At 44.0% G+C, this 14,473-nt stretch overlaps 1 protein-coding gene across 1 annotated transcript in view; it reads right to left on the bottom strand.

Annotated features, from left to right (window-relative positions):
• LOC310768349 (aldehyde oxidase-like) overlaps nt 1-14,473 on the bottom strand; it is a 54,686-nt gene that overhangs the window by 21,157 nt on the left and 19,056 nt on the right. Inside the window, exons 16-24 of the mRNA XM_083626337.1 lie at nt 14,174-14,266; nt 13,422-13,591; nt 12,091-12,217; nt 11,001-11,123; nt 9,573-9,669; nt 8,702-8,826; nt 6,639-6,772; nt 2,904-2,991; nt 1,115-1,201 (exon numbers count right to left, since the gene is read on the bottom strand). Coding sequence (XP_083482463.1) covers nt 1,115-1,201; nt 2,904-2,991; nt 6,639-6,772; nt 8,702-8,826; nt 9,573-9,669; nt 11,001-11,123; nt 12,091-12,217; nt 13,422-13,591; nt 14,174-14,266 — 1,044 coding nt within the window. The remainder of the gene's footprint in view (nt 1-1,114; nt 1,202-2,903; nt 2,992-6,638; nt 6,773-8,701; nt 8,827-9,572; nt 9,670-11,000; nt 11,124-12,090; nt 12,218-13,421; nt 13,592-14,173; nt 14,267-14,473) is intronic.

Below are 14,473 nucleotides of genomic sequence, written 5' to 3'. Positions count from 1 at the left end.
CATTATAAAAAAGAAAGAAAGAAGCTAAGGTTCAGATTCCATGTGCCACAATCAACTGAAGCAAATCAAAGCTAATGCCTATTGCTAAAGGGAGCCAACGTGTTGCTCCCCAGAGGTTGTTTGGTTGCAACACCCACCATCTCCGAGTGTTTACCACATTAGCTGGGGCTGATGGGAGTTGTAGCCCAACAGAATGTAGAGGGGCCCGTGTTGGCTTCCCCTGGCCTACTGACACTAGCCTCTTTTCACAAATGGGGGGCGGGGGAGAGAACAGGACCGCACTAGCCATGCCCCAATGATGGCACACGTCTCGGGCCATGCCCCTCCACATGCCTTCAGGTGTATGCATGCTGGAGCTTCTGTTATGAAGATCAGGTTGTGTGTGACTGTAGCTAATGTGTATTCTGGAAAATGTACATTGCCAAAATATCCCAAGTCTGTCTGCACTCAGCTATTTATGTTGAATGCCATACCATACATTTATATTAAAAAGCCGTTGGGCGAGTTGAACATTTTCACTGGTTTGTATGTGTGTGTATATTTGTTTTGGATTTAATTGTTGAACTTTCTTGTTTTATCTAAACTGATTTCATTGTTGAAACATTGTAAACTGAACTCCTGCAACTGGACGGGTGATAATGTAACATATAGTAACTAGGGGAACAGCAGCTTTTTAAAAATCACCCTACATAAGTAAATCAATTAATCAATCTTTATTACGGTCCAGAGACCCAACAAATCGTTACAAAGCAATGCACAATTCAGACAGCCTACCTCAAGGTTAAACAAGCATTTTGTTCAGACTTAAAGATAGGGATCATTGGTTCTTGCAACCACTGATAAAAACTTTGCCACTGATAATGTTCTAGCGTTTGTTCGGTCTTCCAATAGGAACCTGACATAGTGAGCCTCTGATTTTCCTGGGAAAGGTACCAGCAAGGGTAATATCAGTAACTAGGGGAACAGCGGCTTTTAAAAAATCACCCTACATAAGTAAATTGCATTCATCCTCATAAGAGCTGCCCTTTCCCCCACTGTTCTCATAGGAAGGTGGTGTTTTGTTCATTTTCCTATTGTACAACATGAAAAATCATTCCGATTAAAACATACTCACCAGAACAGAATCATCAGTGGTGCATCCTCCATTCAAGTACAAATTGATATCCAAAGCCATGATTCTGCCATCACTCATGAAGCCAACCTAAATTGGATCAATGAAAGGACAGGCTACTTTGAGCTGAATGCCCGGTACTCTCCACTTATCTATTATTTAAATGGTACTGCAGCAAAATATAGTCTTTGCGGGGGGGGGGGGTGTTCGGGGTTTTTGAGTGGGGCTTGCTGTTCTTTTTTCGTATCTTTATTTTAGACCTTGTGATTTACTTTTGTTGTTTTGTAGTTATGTATTTTTTCATGTTGTAAGCCACCTTGAGCATGGATTGAACTGTGGAAAGGTGGCATACAAATAAAATTATGTATGTACGAACAACCATTCAGTTAAAAGGATAGCTTTCCCTGCAATAAACACAGAAGATGAGGCCAAATCTTTCCATATTTTCACTGCAATGTTGACCACAGGCAGATCTAGTCATTTCATTATAATTACAGTGCTACCTTGGGTTAAGTACTTAATTCATTCCGGAGGTCCGTTCTTAACCTGAAACTGTTCTTAACCTGAAGCACCACTTTAGCTAATGGGGCCTCCTGCTGCTGCCACGCCGCCAGAGCATGATTTCTGTTCCCATCCTGAAGCAAAGTTCTTAACCCAAGGTAATATTTCTGGGTTAGCGGAGTCTGTAACCTGAAGCATATGTAACCTGAAGCGTATGTAACCCGAGGTACCACTGTATATCCTTTTGTAAGTTGCTTTGAGAGGTGAGAAGAGGAATATGATGTTTTAAAATAGGGCAATATTTAAAGCATTTACATAGTACATCATAAGGTTCAGGGTGCTTCAAATACATTGAATGCGTTTGGATGATAAGAATGAGATATGAAACAGCCTTTTGCCAACCCTTCATTGTTGTTGTTGTTGTTTAGTTGTTTAGTCGTGTCCGACTCTTCGTGACCCCATGGACCAGAGCACGCCAGACACTTCTGTCTTCCACTTCCTCCCGCAGTTTGGTCAAACTCATGCTGGTAGCTTCAAGAACACCGTCCAATCATCTCGTCCTCTGTCGTCCCCTTCTCCTTGTGCCCTCCGTCTTTCCCAACATCAGAGTCTTTTCCAGGGAGTCTTCTCTTCTCATGAGGTGGCCAAAGTATTGGAGCCTCAGCTTCACTATCTGTCCTTCCAGTGAGCAATCAGGGCTGATTTCCTTCAGAATGGAAACCCTTCATAGAAGCCACCAAATAAACCTAGAAGTCTTAGTTATCTTCTTTGCAAACACTCTTTGAACACTCCTCATCATACCATTTCAAAAACTGAGACACAATGGCTTGCTGGGAGCTCCTGAATGTGTGAGCTGAATGTAGCAGCAGCAGAGTCAATCTCTGCCATGTTTGGATACTTCACACATCTCCAATGTGACTATGCTTGTACATGTGCAGTCCCTTCTCCAGGCAACTGGCAAGCATGCCTTTGCAGTTTCTTGCCTGCATGGGAGAGATGTTATTTGCAGAAGAATGTTGCAAATGAGTGAGGGAACACATGTGGGTAGATACCTTTCCCATAACTGCGTTCCTTGAGTGCAACGAAGAATGCCAACAAAGTTTGAAGAGGACTGAAGGACCTCTAGTAATGTGAGCCTGTGACTTTCTACTTTCACAGCTCAGCCTCTGAGGTACCATGCTACATGTGTGGCATTCACAATTGATGCAAGTGCATTGTTCTATGTACACATTTATTTGCAAGATGAGAAGCAGGAAAAAATTCTGACACACAGGTTAATTCTGCTGCTTACTTTATATTTGCCAATGGTTGGGTGACGGCCTCCGGTGATTAACATGTCAGTGCTTCTGTCTAGAACACAGCGAACTGCATGGCCTGTCCTGAAAACAAAAAAAATAGCTAAGTAGAGAGTGACAAAGAGGGCTGCCCCAACCTACTAGGCAATTCAAACTACTGCCTTGGGCGGCAAAACTCAATGAGTGCCACTGCAATACTTATGTAATCATCAAACAGATTTCAGGTTTCTGTAGAATGTGGGAGATATCAGAGGAAAGATGCAAGGAAAAGGAGAGAGCTCTTTAAGTTCAAAACAAGCTGTTCACACCAGTGGTGGCTGTGAATGGAAACTGAAGCAGGGAGAGAGAGAGACAGCTCTTTTTGCATAGATGTGAAAGTGTAATTTGTGATCTTTGAGAAACATGTTTTATTTTCTAAGTTTGCAACAAAAAGAGGTATTTTATGTAACCAAGCCTAAAACGCCCCTTTGATGCCTACTTTTATGATAATGTAGCTTAACATTTTCTTAGGAGCCCTGCACATCATATGGCAGACAGAGACATGTGATCCATGTTTATTCATCTAGAATAACCAAACCCCTGCTCCATGTTCATAATAACTGCTACCACATAAACTACTACCATATACTTGAACTATAGGCAATGGATCAAACGGGAAGGGAGCTATACTATCACCAAACTAGTTGTGATGTTAAACATGTTGGGCAGAGCCATACCATATACAGTGGTACCTTGGGTTATGAACTTAATTTGTTCCAGAGGTCCATTCTTAACCTGAAACTGTTCTTAACCTGAGGTACCACTTTAGCTAATGGGGCCTCCTGCCGCCGCCCCGCCACCTCGCGATTTCTGTTTTCATCCTGAAGCAAAGTTCTTAACCTGAGGTACTACAGTGGTGCCCCGCAAGACGAATGCCTCGCTAAACGAAAAACCCGCAAGACGAAAGGGTTTTCCGATTTTTAGCGGCTTCGCAAGACGAATTTCCCTATGGGCTTGCTTCGCAAGACGAAAGCCCATATGGAAATCTCCGGGGACAGCGGGGAAGTGCAGTGCGCCTTCTCCTCTGTTCCCGGACCTGTCCTGAAGGCGCGTTTTTCCTCCCCACCCCAAGCTGCAGATGTCTGCCCGGCGCGAGGGGCGCTCTGAAGCAGAGCGCCCCTCGCGCGGGGCAGCAGGCTGCTATCCGCAGCTTGGAGAGCCCTGCGCAGCGCTTCTCCTCTGTTCCCGGACCTGTCTTGAAGACTTGCGGTGGGAGGAAGGTTTTCCTCCCCACCGCCAACATTCAGAAGGCTGTTCTGAAGGCTGGCGGTGGGAAGAAAAGCCCTTCTCCCCCGCCAGCCTTCAGAAGAGTTCCCGCAGGGCTGCCTAGGCTGCGGATAGCAGCCTGCTGCCCCGCGCGAGGGGCGCTCTGCTTCAGAGCGCCCCTCACGCCGGGCAGACATTCGCAGCTTGGGGAGCCCTGCAGGAGTTCCCCATAGGGCTCTCCAAGCTGCAGATAGCAGCCTGCTGCCCCTATCCGCAGCTTGCGGATAGAAGCCTGCTACCCCGCGCGAGGGGCGCTCTGCATCAGAGTGCCCCTCACGCAGGGCAGACATTCGCAGCTTGGGGAGCCCTGCAGGACTTCCCCGCAGGGCTCTCCAAGCTGCGGATAGGGGTAGCAGGCTGCTATCCGCAAGCTGCGGATAGGGGCAGCAGGCTGCTATCTGCAGCTTGGAGAGCCCTATGGGGAACTCCTGCAGGGCTCCCCAAGCTGCGAATGTCTGCCCGGCGTGAGGGGCACTCTGATGCAGAGCGCCCCTCGCGCGGGGCAGCAGGCTGCTATCCGCAGCTTGGAGAGGCCTGCGGGGAACTCCTGATTTTCAATGCATTCCTATGGGAAACCGTGCTTCGCAAGAAGAAAAACTCGCAAGAAGAAAAAACTTGCGGAACGAATTAATTTCGTCTTGCGAGGCACCACTGTATTTCTGGGTTAGCGGAGTCTGTAACCTGAAGCGTCTGTAACCTGAAGTGTCTGTAACCCGAGGTACCACTGTATTTAAAGAACATTCAACACACATTTAAAGCACTTGTCTTTCACCAAAGAACCCTGGGAAATGAAGTTTCCCCATCACAGAGCTACAACTCTCAGTGCCCTTAGCAAACTACATCTCCCAGGATTCTTTGGGGGGAGCCAAGCGCTTTAAATGGGCACTTTATGTGCTTTTAATGTATGGTGTGGATCTGCCTGCTGCCATCTGTAGGTCCCTTTTCTTTTTGATAGTATCCATTGTGTGTGGAGGTGATTTGGCTTAACCCCTTTCCCTATGGCTTTTTCCACCACCAGCCCAGCTAATATTTACAGATTTGCACCTCCGGCGAAGAAACAGCAGCTTCACTCCCTGCCAGCTGCTATTTAAAAGGGTGTAGGGACCCCATGACAGACAATGTGTCTAACATTCCATCTAGTTTCGCTCTAAGAAAACCATGTTATTATAGCCTAGAGTGTTCAGGTACTTAACATTTCAGACTGCTGTGTGTTGTGCTTGTAAGCTACTGTGCTCCTTTGAGGTTGTATTCACTGGAGTCTTTTGCTGTTTTCACTGTGCTGCTCTTTTTAATTTGGCAACGTTCCTTTCATATTGGATGGCACTGCATTTTTTTTTAAATTGTAAACTGCCCCAGGAACTCTATAGTGCTTCTGATGTGGAATATAAATGCAGCAAATAAATGCTTTAGTAATTCTTTGGATGCTTGTCTTTCCAACTTTGAGCATGTTTCAGCATTTTATTCACATGCTACCATCTAAGGAAATAGTTCCAGTACTGATCTCGCACATATCAAGCACATACGCACAGAGAATAGTTATTATCATGTCTGCAATCCAGAGGAGACAAAACTTTTAAATTAAATGAGCTGAATAAGTATAGTATCTTTTTAATAAAATGAAAAACTTAAATCAGGGAGCAAGCCCCAGTCCCTTAATGTGGCTTCCTTCTCAGTAAACATGAACAGGCTTGCAATGTGAAATCCCAACATTAACTATCATTTATGGTGATGGGAATGGTAGCCCAAAACCTCTGGAAGGCGTCACACTGGCTACCCCTGGCCTATGTAGTTAGCAGCTACAGCAAAAAGTATAAATCCCTTTGTTTAAAAAAAGAATAAGGCCAATTGATCTCACCTTGGTAACACGGCTACATTTTATGTGGTACAAAAAAAGTAATCACAAGAAACCTCTTAACATACACAGCTTTTTGAAATTTAGTTTTATCCTTAGATGAGGATGCCCAGCACCAGTGAAATATATCTCTTGCCACTAAAATCTGAAATGGTGGCTTTGTATCCAAAACACAGCCTTTCTTCGAGATAGGAACCACTTGCACAACAACCCATTGCATTGGGCTACAGTAGACATCCTGTCTTTTTCTGTTTCAATGAGTCACGATGCTACTGTCTCAACAGAGGCTCTGTTGGTCTCAGCACAGTATGGCAAACCATATATACCTCCTCTACATTTGCCAAGAGTTTTATGACAATTCCTTCCTGGCATTTAAATCCATCCAATACTACTTTAAGTATCAAAATAGATAAGTTCAATTTCTAAAAGCTTGTTGACTGTCTTCCAATTAGCATTGGAAAATGGGATGGATGTTTCACCCGCCTTATTCATTATTTCATTTCCCATCCCATTCCCATTCCACTGCTTTGACAGACAACTTCATGAGCTATCGTATATACACACACACACTTACTTCTTAGCTGCCACAGCAGCAACACATGCCAGAAGACTTGTCTTCAACAGTTTTCCACCAAAAGCCCCTCCGATTCGTTTCACATGACACATGATCCTGTTGCTTGAGATGCCTAAACAGGAGGCCACCATTTCCTGCACAAAACCAAATATTTTATTATGCCGGTACAATCAGAGGTGTCTCAAATGCAGGATAACATATAGGTTAAAAAAGTAAAAGGGGAAAAAAAAACCCTTTCTAAAACTTGGACCAACAGAAATACTTCAGAGGCTGGTTGTTGTTTTTCTCCTAAATCTTCTCCAAAAGTTGCTGAACATTAGCAGAATCAGGTAAGGCACCAGCCTTGGTATAAAAGCAAATTAATCATAAAGGCAAAGGGACCCCTGACCATTAGGTCCAGTCGTGACCGTCTCTGGGGTTGCGGCGCTCATCTTGCTTTATTGGCCAAGGGAGCCAATACAGCTTCCGGGTCATGCGGCCAGCATGACGAAGCCGCTTCTGGTGAACCAGAGCAGCACATGGAAATGCCGTTTACCTTCCCGCTGGAGTGGTACCTATTTATCTACTTGCACTTTGACGTGCTTTCGAACTGCTAGGTTGGCAGGGAAATTAATCATAGCTGAAGGCTTATATGAGTCTATTGTTTCCTACCTGCGGAAAGCAATTTACCAACCAAGATCCAGAAGTCCCCGAGCTTTTAAGAGTCAAAGTTTAAGAGGAAAGTTTTGGGGCTTGTTTGGAATTCAATAAATTGCTGTGGGTGCCACAAAATACCCATTTCACAGAAGAAAAATTGGCAGTGCTCAGAACACCCTCAAAGGCAAAACAACTACCACTCCAATAAAACATAGGCAAAAGAAGAAGCAAGCAGGGAACCAACAGTTCCTTCCCGCCAACAAAAACACGCCTCAACCCCTCAATCAATCAAACAAGACAGTAGTAAATACATTGGGAGGGTCAGGAGGCCTTAGAAGGTGCCAAGGAGGATGTCTGAGGATGATATGGTGGCCATGGGCACCACAATGGGGGCCTCAACAGTAACTCTTTGAACCACCATGGAAAGTAAAAAGGTAAAGGGACCCCTGACCATTAGGTCCAGTTGTGACCGGCTCTGGGGTCATGTGGCCAGCATGACTAAGCCACTTCTGGCGAACCAGAGCAGCACACGGAAGCACTGTTAACCTTCCCACCGGAGCGGTACCTATTTATCTACTTGCACTTTGAGGTGCTTTTGAACTGCTAGGTTGGCAGGAGCTGGGACCGAGCAACCAGAGCTCACTCCATCATGGGGATTCAAACCGCCAACCTTCTGATCGGCAAGTCCTAGGCTCTGTGGTTTAACCCACAGCGCCACCCGTGTCCCTACCATGGAAAGTAGGCCAGTGTTATTATCTCACAATTACTGTGAGGCAGGAGGGGGGGCTGAGGGTGAGTGCGAGAGGCTTGCCTAAAGCCACAAAGCGAGTTCAGGAGTAAGGCAAATTCTGAGCAGGCTCACAGCTTGTTTTTGTAACCACTACTCTGTGCTGCAGAATAGCTAAGCTCAGTGACACAGATAAAATGTCAAATCCTTAAGCCCAGCCCTCCCATATCTTTAATCATCATCAGATGCCAATCTTAACTGCGGAAGGGGGGGGGCAGGAAGTTGAAAGTTACTCAGGCTTAGCCTTTTGTGCAACTCTCCGGGGGCAAAAGGTGTTGCGGAGTAATGGGGCACTATCAAGTATGCTGTTCTCGATTCCAGCCTTGATCTGATTTGATCCTTTAGGGTTTCATGATGAAAAAGGCAGTGGCACAACAGCGGTTTCTTTGCTGCTTTAGACTGGTGATGCAGAAATTGCTCTTCCTTCACAAAATGTTAGAAGCCCAGAACCAGGTGTAAGAAAGAGTCCATTCTGCAGCTAATCTCCAGGGTAGCATCCTGATTTCCAGGTAGCAGCAAAATATCAGTGGGAGCCCATAAGAGAGGAAGTGATAATGCTGAGCCCAATAAATGTAGGGCTTTAAGAAACAGAGAACGTGGCTGTCACTTGTGCAACATGTTATGAGATAGCTCTCTTAACCTGTACAAATGCTGGATGCTGGGTGGACACAAACAAGTTCATTTCTTTATCCTCTCCTGTTGGAACAGCAAGAATGCTCTGAGTTTCCATATAAAAGTGCTCCTGTCCGCCAACATGGATCTCGCCTGTTTCAGAAAGAGAACATCTTAAATCAGTACATCCAAAAGTGTGCAGCCTGGCTTTCTTGAGACTGGGAAGAAAGTGGATGAAAAGCCATACTGCATTGTGCATAATTGTAGACAAATGTTCAGAAGTTACAAATTATTGCCTGTGTGAGAATTAGGGTTAAGCACCTGCATTCTGACAAGGTATATATTCAAATCGAACAAATAGCTGTTTCTGACATTGTATGGTGCATTAACTACAGTGGTACCTCGGGTTAAGTACTTAATTCATTTCGGAGGTCTGTACTTAACCTGAAACTGTTCTTAACCTGAAGCACCACTTTAGCTAATGGGGCCTCCTGCTGCCACCGGAGCCCGATTTCTGTTCTTATCCTGAAGCAAAGTTCTTAACCTGAAGCACTATTTCTGGCTTAGTGGAGTGTGTAACCTGAAGCGTATGTAACCTGGAGCATATGTAACCCAAGGTACCACTGTATATTCGCAAGTTTGGGAGGCATGGATTTGTATTGTGTTCAGTCCAAGGGCACTGACAAGTGGGGTGTAAATCAGGTACAAGGAGCCTTTAGATTTCCAGGTGTTGCTGAACTTCCAGCTCCCATCATCATTGGCAGTGCTTGCTGTGGCTGATGAAGTCTCAGTTCAGCAACATCTGGAGGGCCAAACGTTCCCCACACCTGCTGCAAATGGTGGGGTGTCTGTTCTGTGGCTTTCATGGTAAGGTTTTGAATCAGCAGGCTGCGATTTACCTTCAAGTACATGGTCGACGACTTTAAATGCTTCCTCCACATTTCCTCGTTCCAGTTTTCTCTGTGGTTCAAAGAATGAATTGTGCTCTATTGCCTCCTGCAGCAACAGAAGAGACATACACCTAAGCTCAGAACCCTACCTGTTTATTTTGAACAAACTGCCAGCACCCCTTGAGGGAAAGCCATGATATTTAAACTTTTATGCGTTGTGAATATTTAATATAAAGGTAAAGGGACCCCTGACCATTAGGTCCAGTCGTGACCAACTCTGGAGTTGCCTGCTCATCTCGCTTTATTGGCTGAGGGAGCTGGCGTACAGCGTCTGGGTCATGTGGCCAGCATGACTAAGCCGCTTCTGGTGAACCAGAGCAGCGCACGGAAATGCCGTTTACCTTCCCGCTGGAGCGGTACCTATTTATCTACTTGCACTTTGACGTGCTTTCGAACTGCTAGGTTGGCAGGAGAATATTTAATATAGACAAGCCCAAATACACAATTTATAGGGCAGGCTGTGGTGCAGTAAAATCAGAAGCAACGAGTATTGTGACACCTGAAAGATTAACCAAGTCAATTATGGCATAGGCTTTTGTTTACTAGAGTCTGCTCCATAAAATGCAATAAAGCTTCTTTTTGTTGTGGTTGTTTAGTTGTGTCCAACTCTTCATGACCCCATGGACCAGAGCACGCCAGGCACTCCTGTCTTCCACTGCCTCCCGCAGTTTGGTCAAACTCATGCTGGTAGCTTCGAGAACACTGTCCAACCATCTCGTCCTTTGTCGTCCCCTTCTCCTTGTGCCCTCCATCTTTCCCAACATCAGGGTCTTTTCCAGGGAGTCTTCTCTTCTCATGAGGTGGCCAAAGTGTTGGAGTCTCAGCTTCAGGATCTGTCCTTCCAGTGAGCACTCAGGGCTGATTTCCTTCAGAATGGATAGGTTTGATCTTCTTGCAGTCTATGGGACTCTCAAGAGTTTCCTCCAACACCATAATTCAAAAGCATCAATTCTTCGGCAATCAGCCTTCTTTATGGTCCAGCTCTCACTTCCATACATCACTACTGGGAAAACCATGGCTTTAACTATACAGACCTTTGTTGGCAAGGTGATGTCTCTGCTTTTAGCATCTTAAAAAGCAATAAAGCTTAGGGCACAATAAGCTTATACCATAATAAGATGGTTTTTAAAGTGCCACAGGACTCTTTGGTTCTTCTGTTATAACAGACTGACTGCCAATATGGAAATTAGTAAAATCCGAACATCTGGTTGTGAGCCTACTTAGCCCTACAATGGGACTAGATTGTTTTAAATCAATGTAATTTGATTTAACTGGGTTGTGGACTGAATCAGACACCTGGAATTTTAATAGAAATAACTAGTAGTACAAATAAATAACTTTTATCACAGCAGCAGTTAAGAAAAGGCTGTTCTTTACCTCAATGGTCAGGATCACAGGTTCTTGAAGTTCATACTGTATTTTCACTTTTGCAGCTGCTTGTTTAGCATGAACATCTGAATCTGCTACCACTGCACAGACAATCTGACCCACACAGGTCACCTGAAAACCAGATAAAACCAGTGTCTTAACTTTTGGACACACATATTCCACAGAAAGCTGATGAAACTGCAGTAAGCCCACAACTTACACCCATTTAACTAGTGTGCATTCAGCTTTATGCATCTGGTAATTTTAAAAATAAAAAGGGGCAGAATTCTGGGGAAAATGACTTTGGCTATCCCACCTGCCATTGAACCTAGGTGGAATCCACACAAACATAAAAATCATTCTGAAAATGCTTTTTAAAAAAGCGTTTTTAAAAATATATTGATTTTTCCAGTAGGCTCGCCATCGCCATCTAGTGTCACATTGTATATTGCACTTAAAACAGTTTTATTTGCAGCTGTATAGCTGAGTCCCCAGTGTGTTAGACTATGCTGTACATGATTTTGGTTTTAGTCGTCATCCCCAGAATGTAACCCCTGCGTAAATAGTGGGCTTACTCTACATACATATACAAAGTTATCTCTTTTTTATATTAAAAAGTGTGTATCCTAAATCTCAGCACAAATATTTAAGTTGGTTCAATATTGGCTCCACACTGATGCACAACTAACTTGAATAATTAACGTAGCAAGTCAGTGGTTTGCTGGTTGCACACTGGTGCACAAACCAAACTGTGGGATCTGCATAATTTCAGGAGCTAGTTGAAAGCTGCACTTTTCCCAGTTGTCCCACACTTTACTTTCATTAGCCAGGCATGAACTGAGAGAAGTGTGAAAAAGTACTCTGTGAATGAAGCCCAGTCAAGAAACTGTCACACACTGTCCCTGGCAGGGGAATATTATAGAGATAAAAAGTGAGACAAATCAGTGAACACTTAAATAATAATGCAACAGAAACAAATACTCAAACAAAAAACAAAGTATATATACAATGGAGAATGAGTCAATTCTTATTTAGATTAACAAAATTAAAATAAATAGTTTAAATAACTATGAACTGTTGATGATTAAACGTGGCATACCTTTTCTCTGGCAAACACAATATCTGGGACATCATAGTTGTAGAACTCATTAGTCGCTGGGACATCCTGAACAGAAACGATATCAACTACCCCTGACACCTTGAGAGCTTCTGAAGGATCAATTGATCTGTAAGAAGCAGTGCAAGCAAGTTGACTAACAATAAGAGCAGAAACAATTATTCACAGGTTGCTGGGACAAGGGCGGGGAGAAAAGGAGGTACATGGCAGAATGAGGATGAGATGGGCCAAGGGGCTGGCAAAGACTAAAGGGGCTATGGGACTGGGGTGGGGAAGCAGTGGGATGTGTCGCTTCGACACTGAAATGGAGACGGGGCTGGTAAGGAAACTGGGGGGGGGGGAGAGGAAAGGGGGTGAAGACTTAAACTGGCTCCCAGTACGTTTCCGAGCACAATTCAAAGTGTTGGTGCTGACCTTTAAAGCCCTAAATGGCCTCGGTCCAGCATACCTGAAGGAGCGTCTCCACCCCCATCGTTCTGCCCGGACACTGAGGTCCAGCACCGAGGGCCTTCTGGCGGTTCCCTCACTGTGAGAAGCAAAGTTACAGGGAACCAGGCAGAGGGCCTTCTCGGTAGTGGCACCCGCCCTGTGGAACACCCTCCCACCGGATGTCAAAGAGAAAAATAACTACCAAACTTTTAGAAGACATCTAAAGGCAGCCCTGTTTAGGGAAGCTTTTAATGTTTAATAGGTTATTGTATTTTAGTGTTTTGTTGGAAGCAGCCAGATGGGCGGGGTATAAATAAATTATTATTATTATTATTATTATTACTACTACTACTCTGTACCTCCCTCATATTTGGGTTACATGCAGCTATTACATGCCACATCATGCTTATTTTGTATTGTTTTTACAGTGTTTTCCATTATATTGTACTTGAATTTATTGTTATACACCACAACTTCTTATCTTATAAGATCAGGTGGCATATTGTTGTTGTTTAGCCATCTTAGTCGTGTTCAACTCTCGGTGACCCCATGAACCAGAGCATGCCTTGGAAACTCTCACTTTCTTCTTAAAGCTTCTCCTTTTTTATGTCCGTGGAGTTTTCTTGGCAAAATACTGGAGTGGTTTACCAGTTCCTTCTCCAGGTGGATCACATTTAGTCTAAACTCTGAGCTATGACGTATCCGTCTTGGGTGGCCCTGCACGGCATAGCTCTTAGCTTCTTGGGGTTATTAAAGCCCCTTTGCCACAACAAGGCAGTGATTCATGAAGGGGCAGGTGGCATACACACACACACACACACACACACACACACACACACACACACACAATATATATATATAGTTTTCTATATTGCGGCACATACACAATCTTTGCATGGGGTTTAGAACTGGTTACTAAAGCCAAGAAGAGTTCTTCATCAACGGTGCGAATGTCATCACAATAAATAGCTTCCCCTGTGGCGTGCTTAGTACCGGCCTGGTGCATAATTGGACGTCCTACGGGATCTTGAGGAAGCTGTCCTGGCTCCACATCCTTTTTAATTAAAAGAAATAAAGAAAAGGAAACCACAAATCAACTACAAAAAAGTCAAGACGGCCCTTTGCTTTAACTTCTTTTCTTTTTAATGCAAACTATTTCTCCTTTCGACAATCTACGCCCCCCCCCAATTGCAATCACAATGAGATAAACTGCATCCTAAACTGTAAGGAAGAGAAATCAGGGCTTATCCACACTATGTTTTAGTTCAACTCTTTCAGTCAAGCTAGTGCCAAACTTTTACCTAATACTTTTACCATAACATGCAAGTGAACGAGACTAGCATGAAAGCAGACTGTGCTTCCCTTAGCTTCCGTAGTCCTTCAATGTATAGCCTAAAAAAGCTGAAATCAATGACTCTCTGGAACACCTCTCATTCCACCTTGGAAATAGCTCACTAATCTAACAAAGCTCACTGATCTGACAAAGAAAGCTAAGATAATGATTGAATTCTAAGCAGGCAGCAATAGCTTAACACTTAGAGAAGTCAAAGCCTGATATTACAAAACCCCCTCAAAATCACAGTTTTGAAATAATCCATTCTGTGTAATAAGGTAGTACTAAAGTAATTCTACTCACCTGATACTTTTGCATACTCTGTGGCATTTTGATATGGAAACTTTCAAGGGCACTTGCATAATTATCTGGGATATCAGGATACTGAGTAGGATACTGTAAGAAGATGATTTGTCACATTTTATAAAAAGGAAACATTTAATTAAAACTCAATTCTAAAGTTAACATGCACACAGACACACACCTCCCCATACACAATTACAGTGGTACCTTGGGTTACATACACTTCAGGTTACAGACTCTGCTAACCCAGAAATAGTACCTCGGGTTAAGAACTTTGCTTCTGGATGAGAACAGAAATCG

The sequence above is a fragment of the Podarcis filfolensis genome (assembly GCF_964270895.1).
Source record: "Podarcis filfolensis genome assembly, chromosome: 1".
In the NCBI taxonomy this organism is placed as follows: domain Eukaryota; kingdom Metazoa; phylum Chordata; class Lepidosauria; order Squamata; family Lacertidae; genus Podarcis; species Podarcis filfolensis.
Note: the sequence above shows the minus strand (reverse complement) of the source record. Positions and strands in the feature narration are given on the sequence as shown.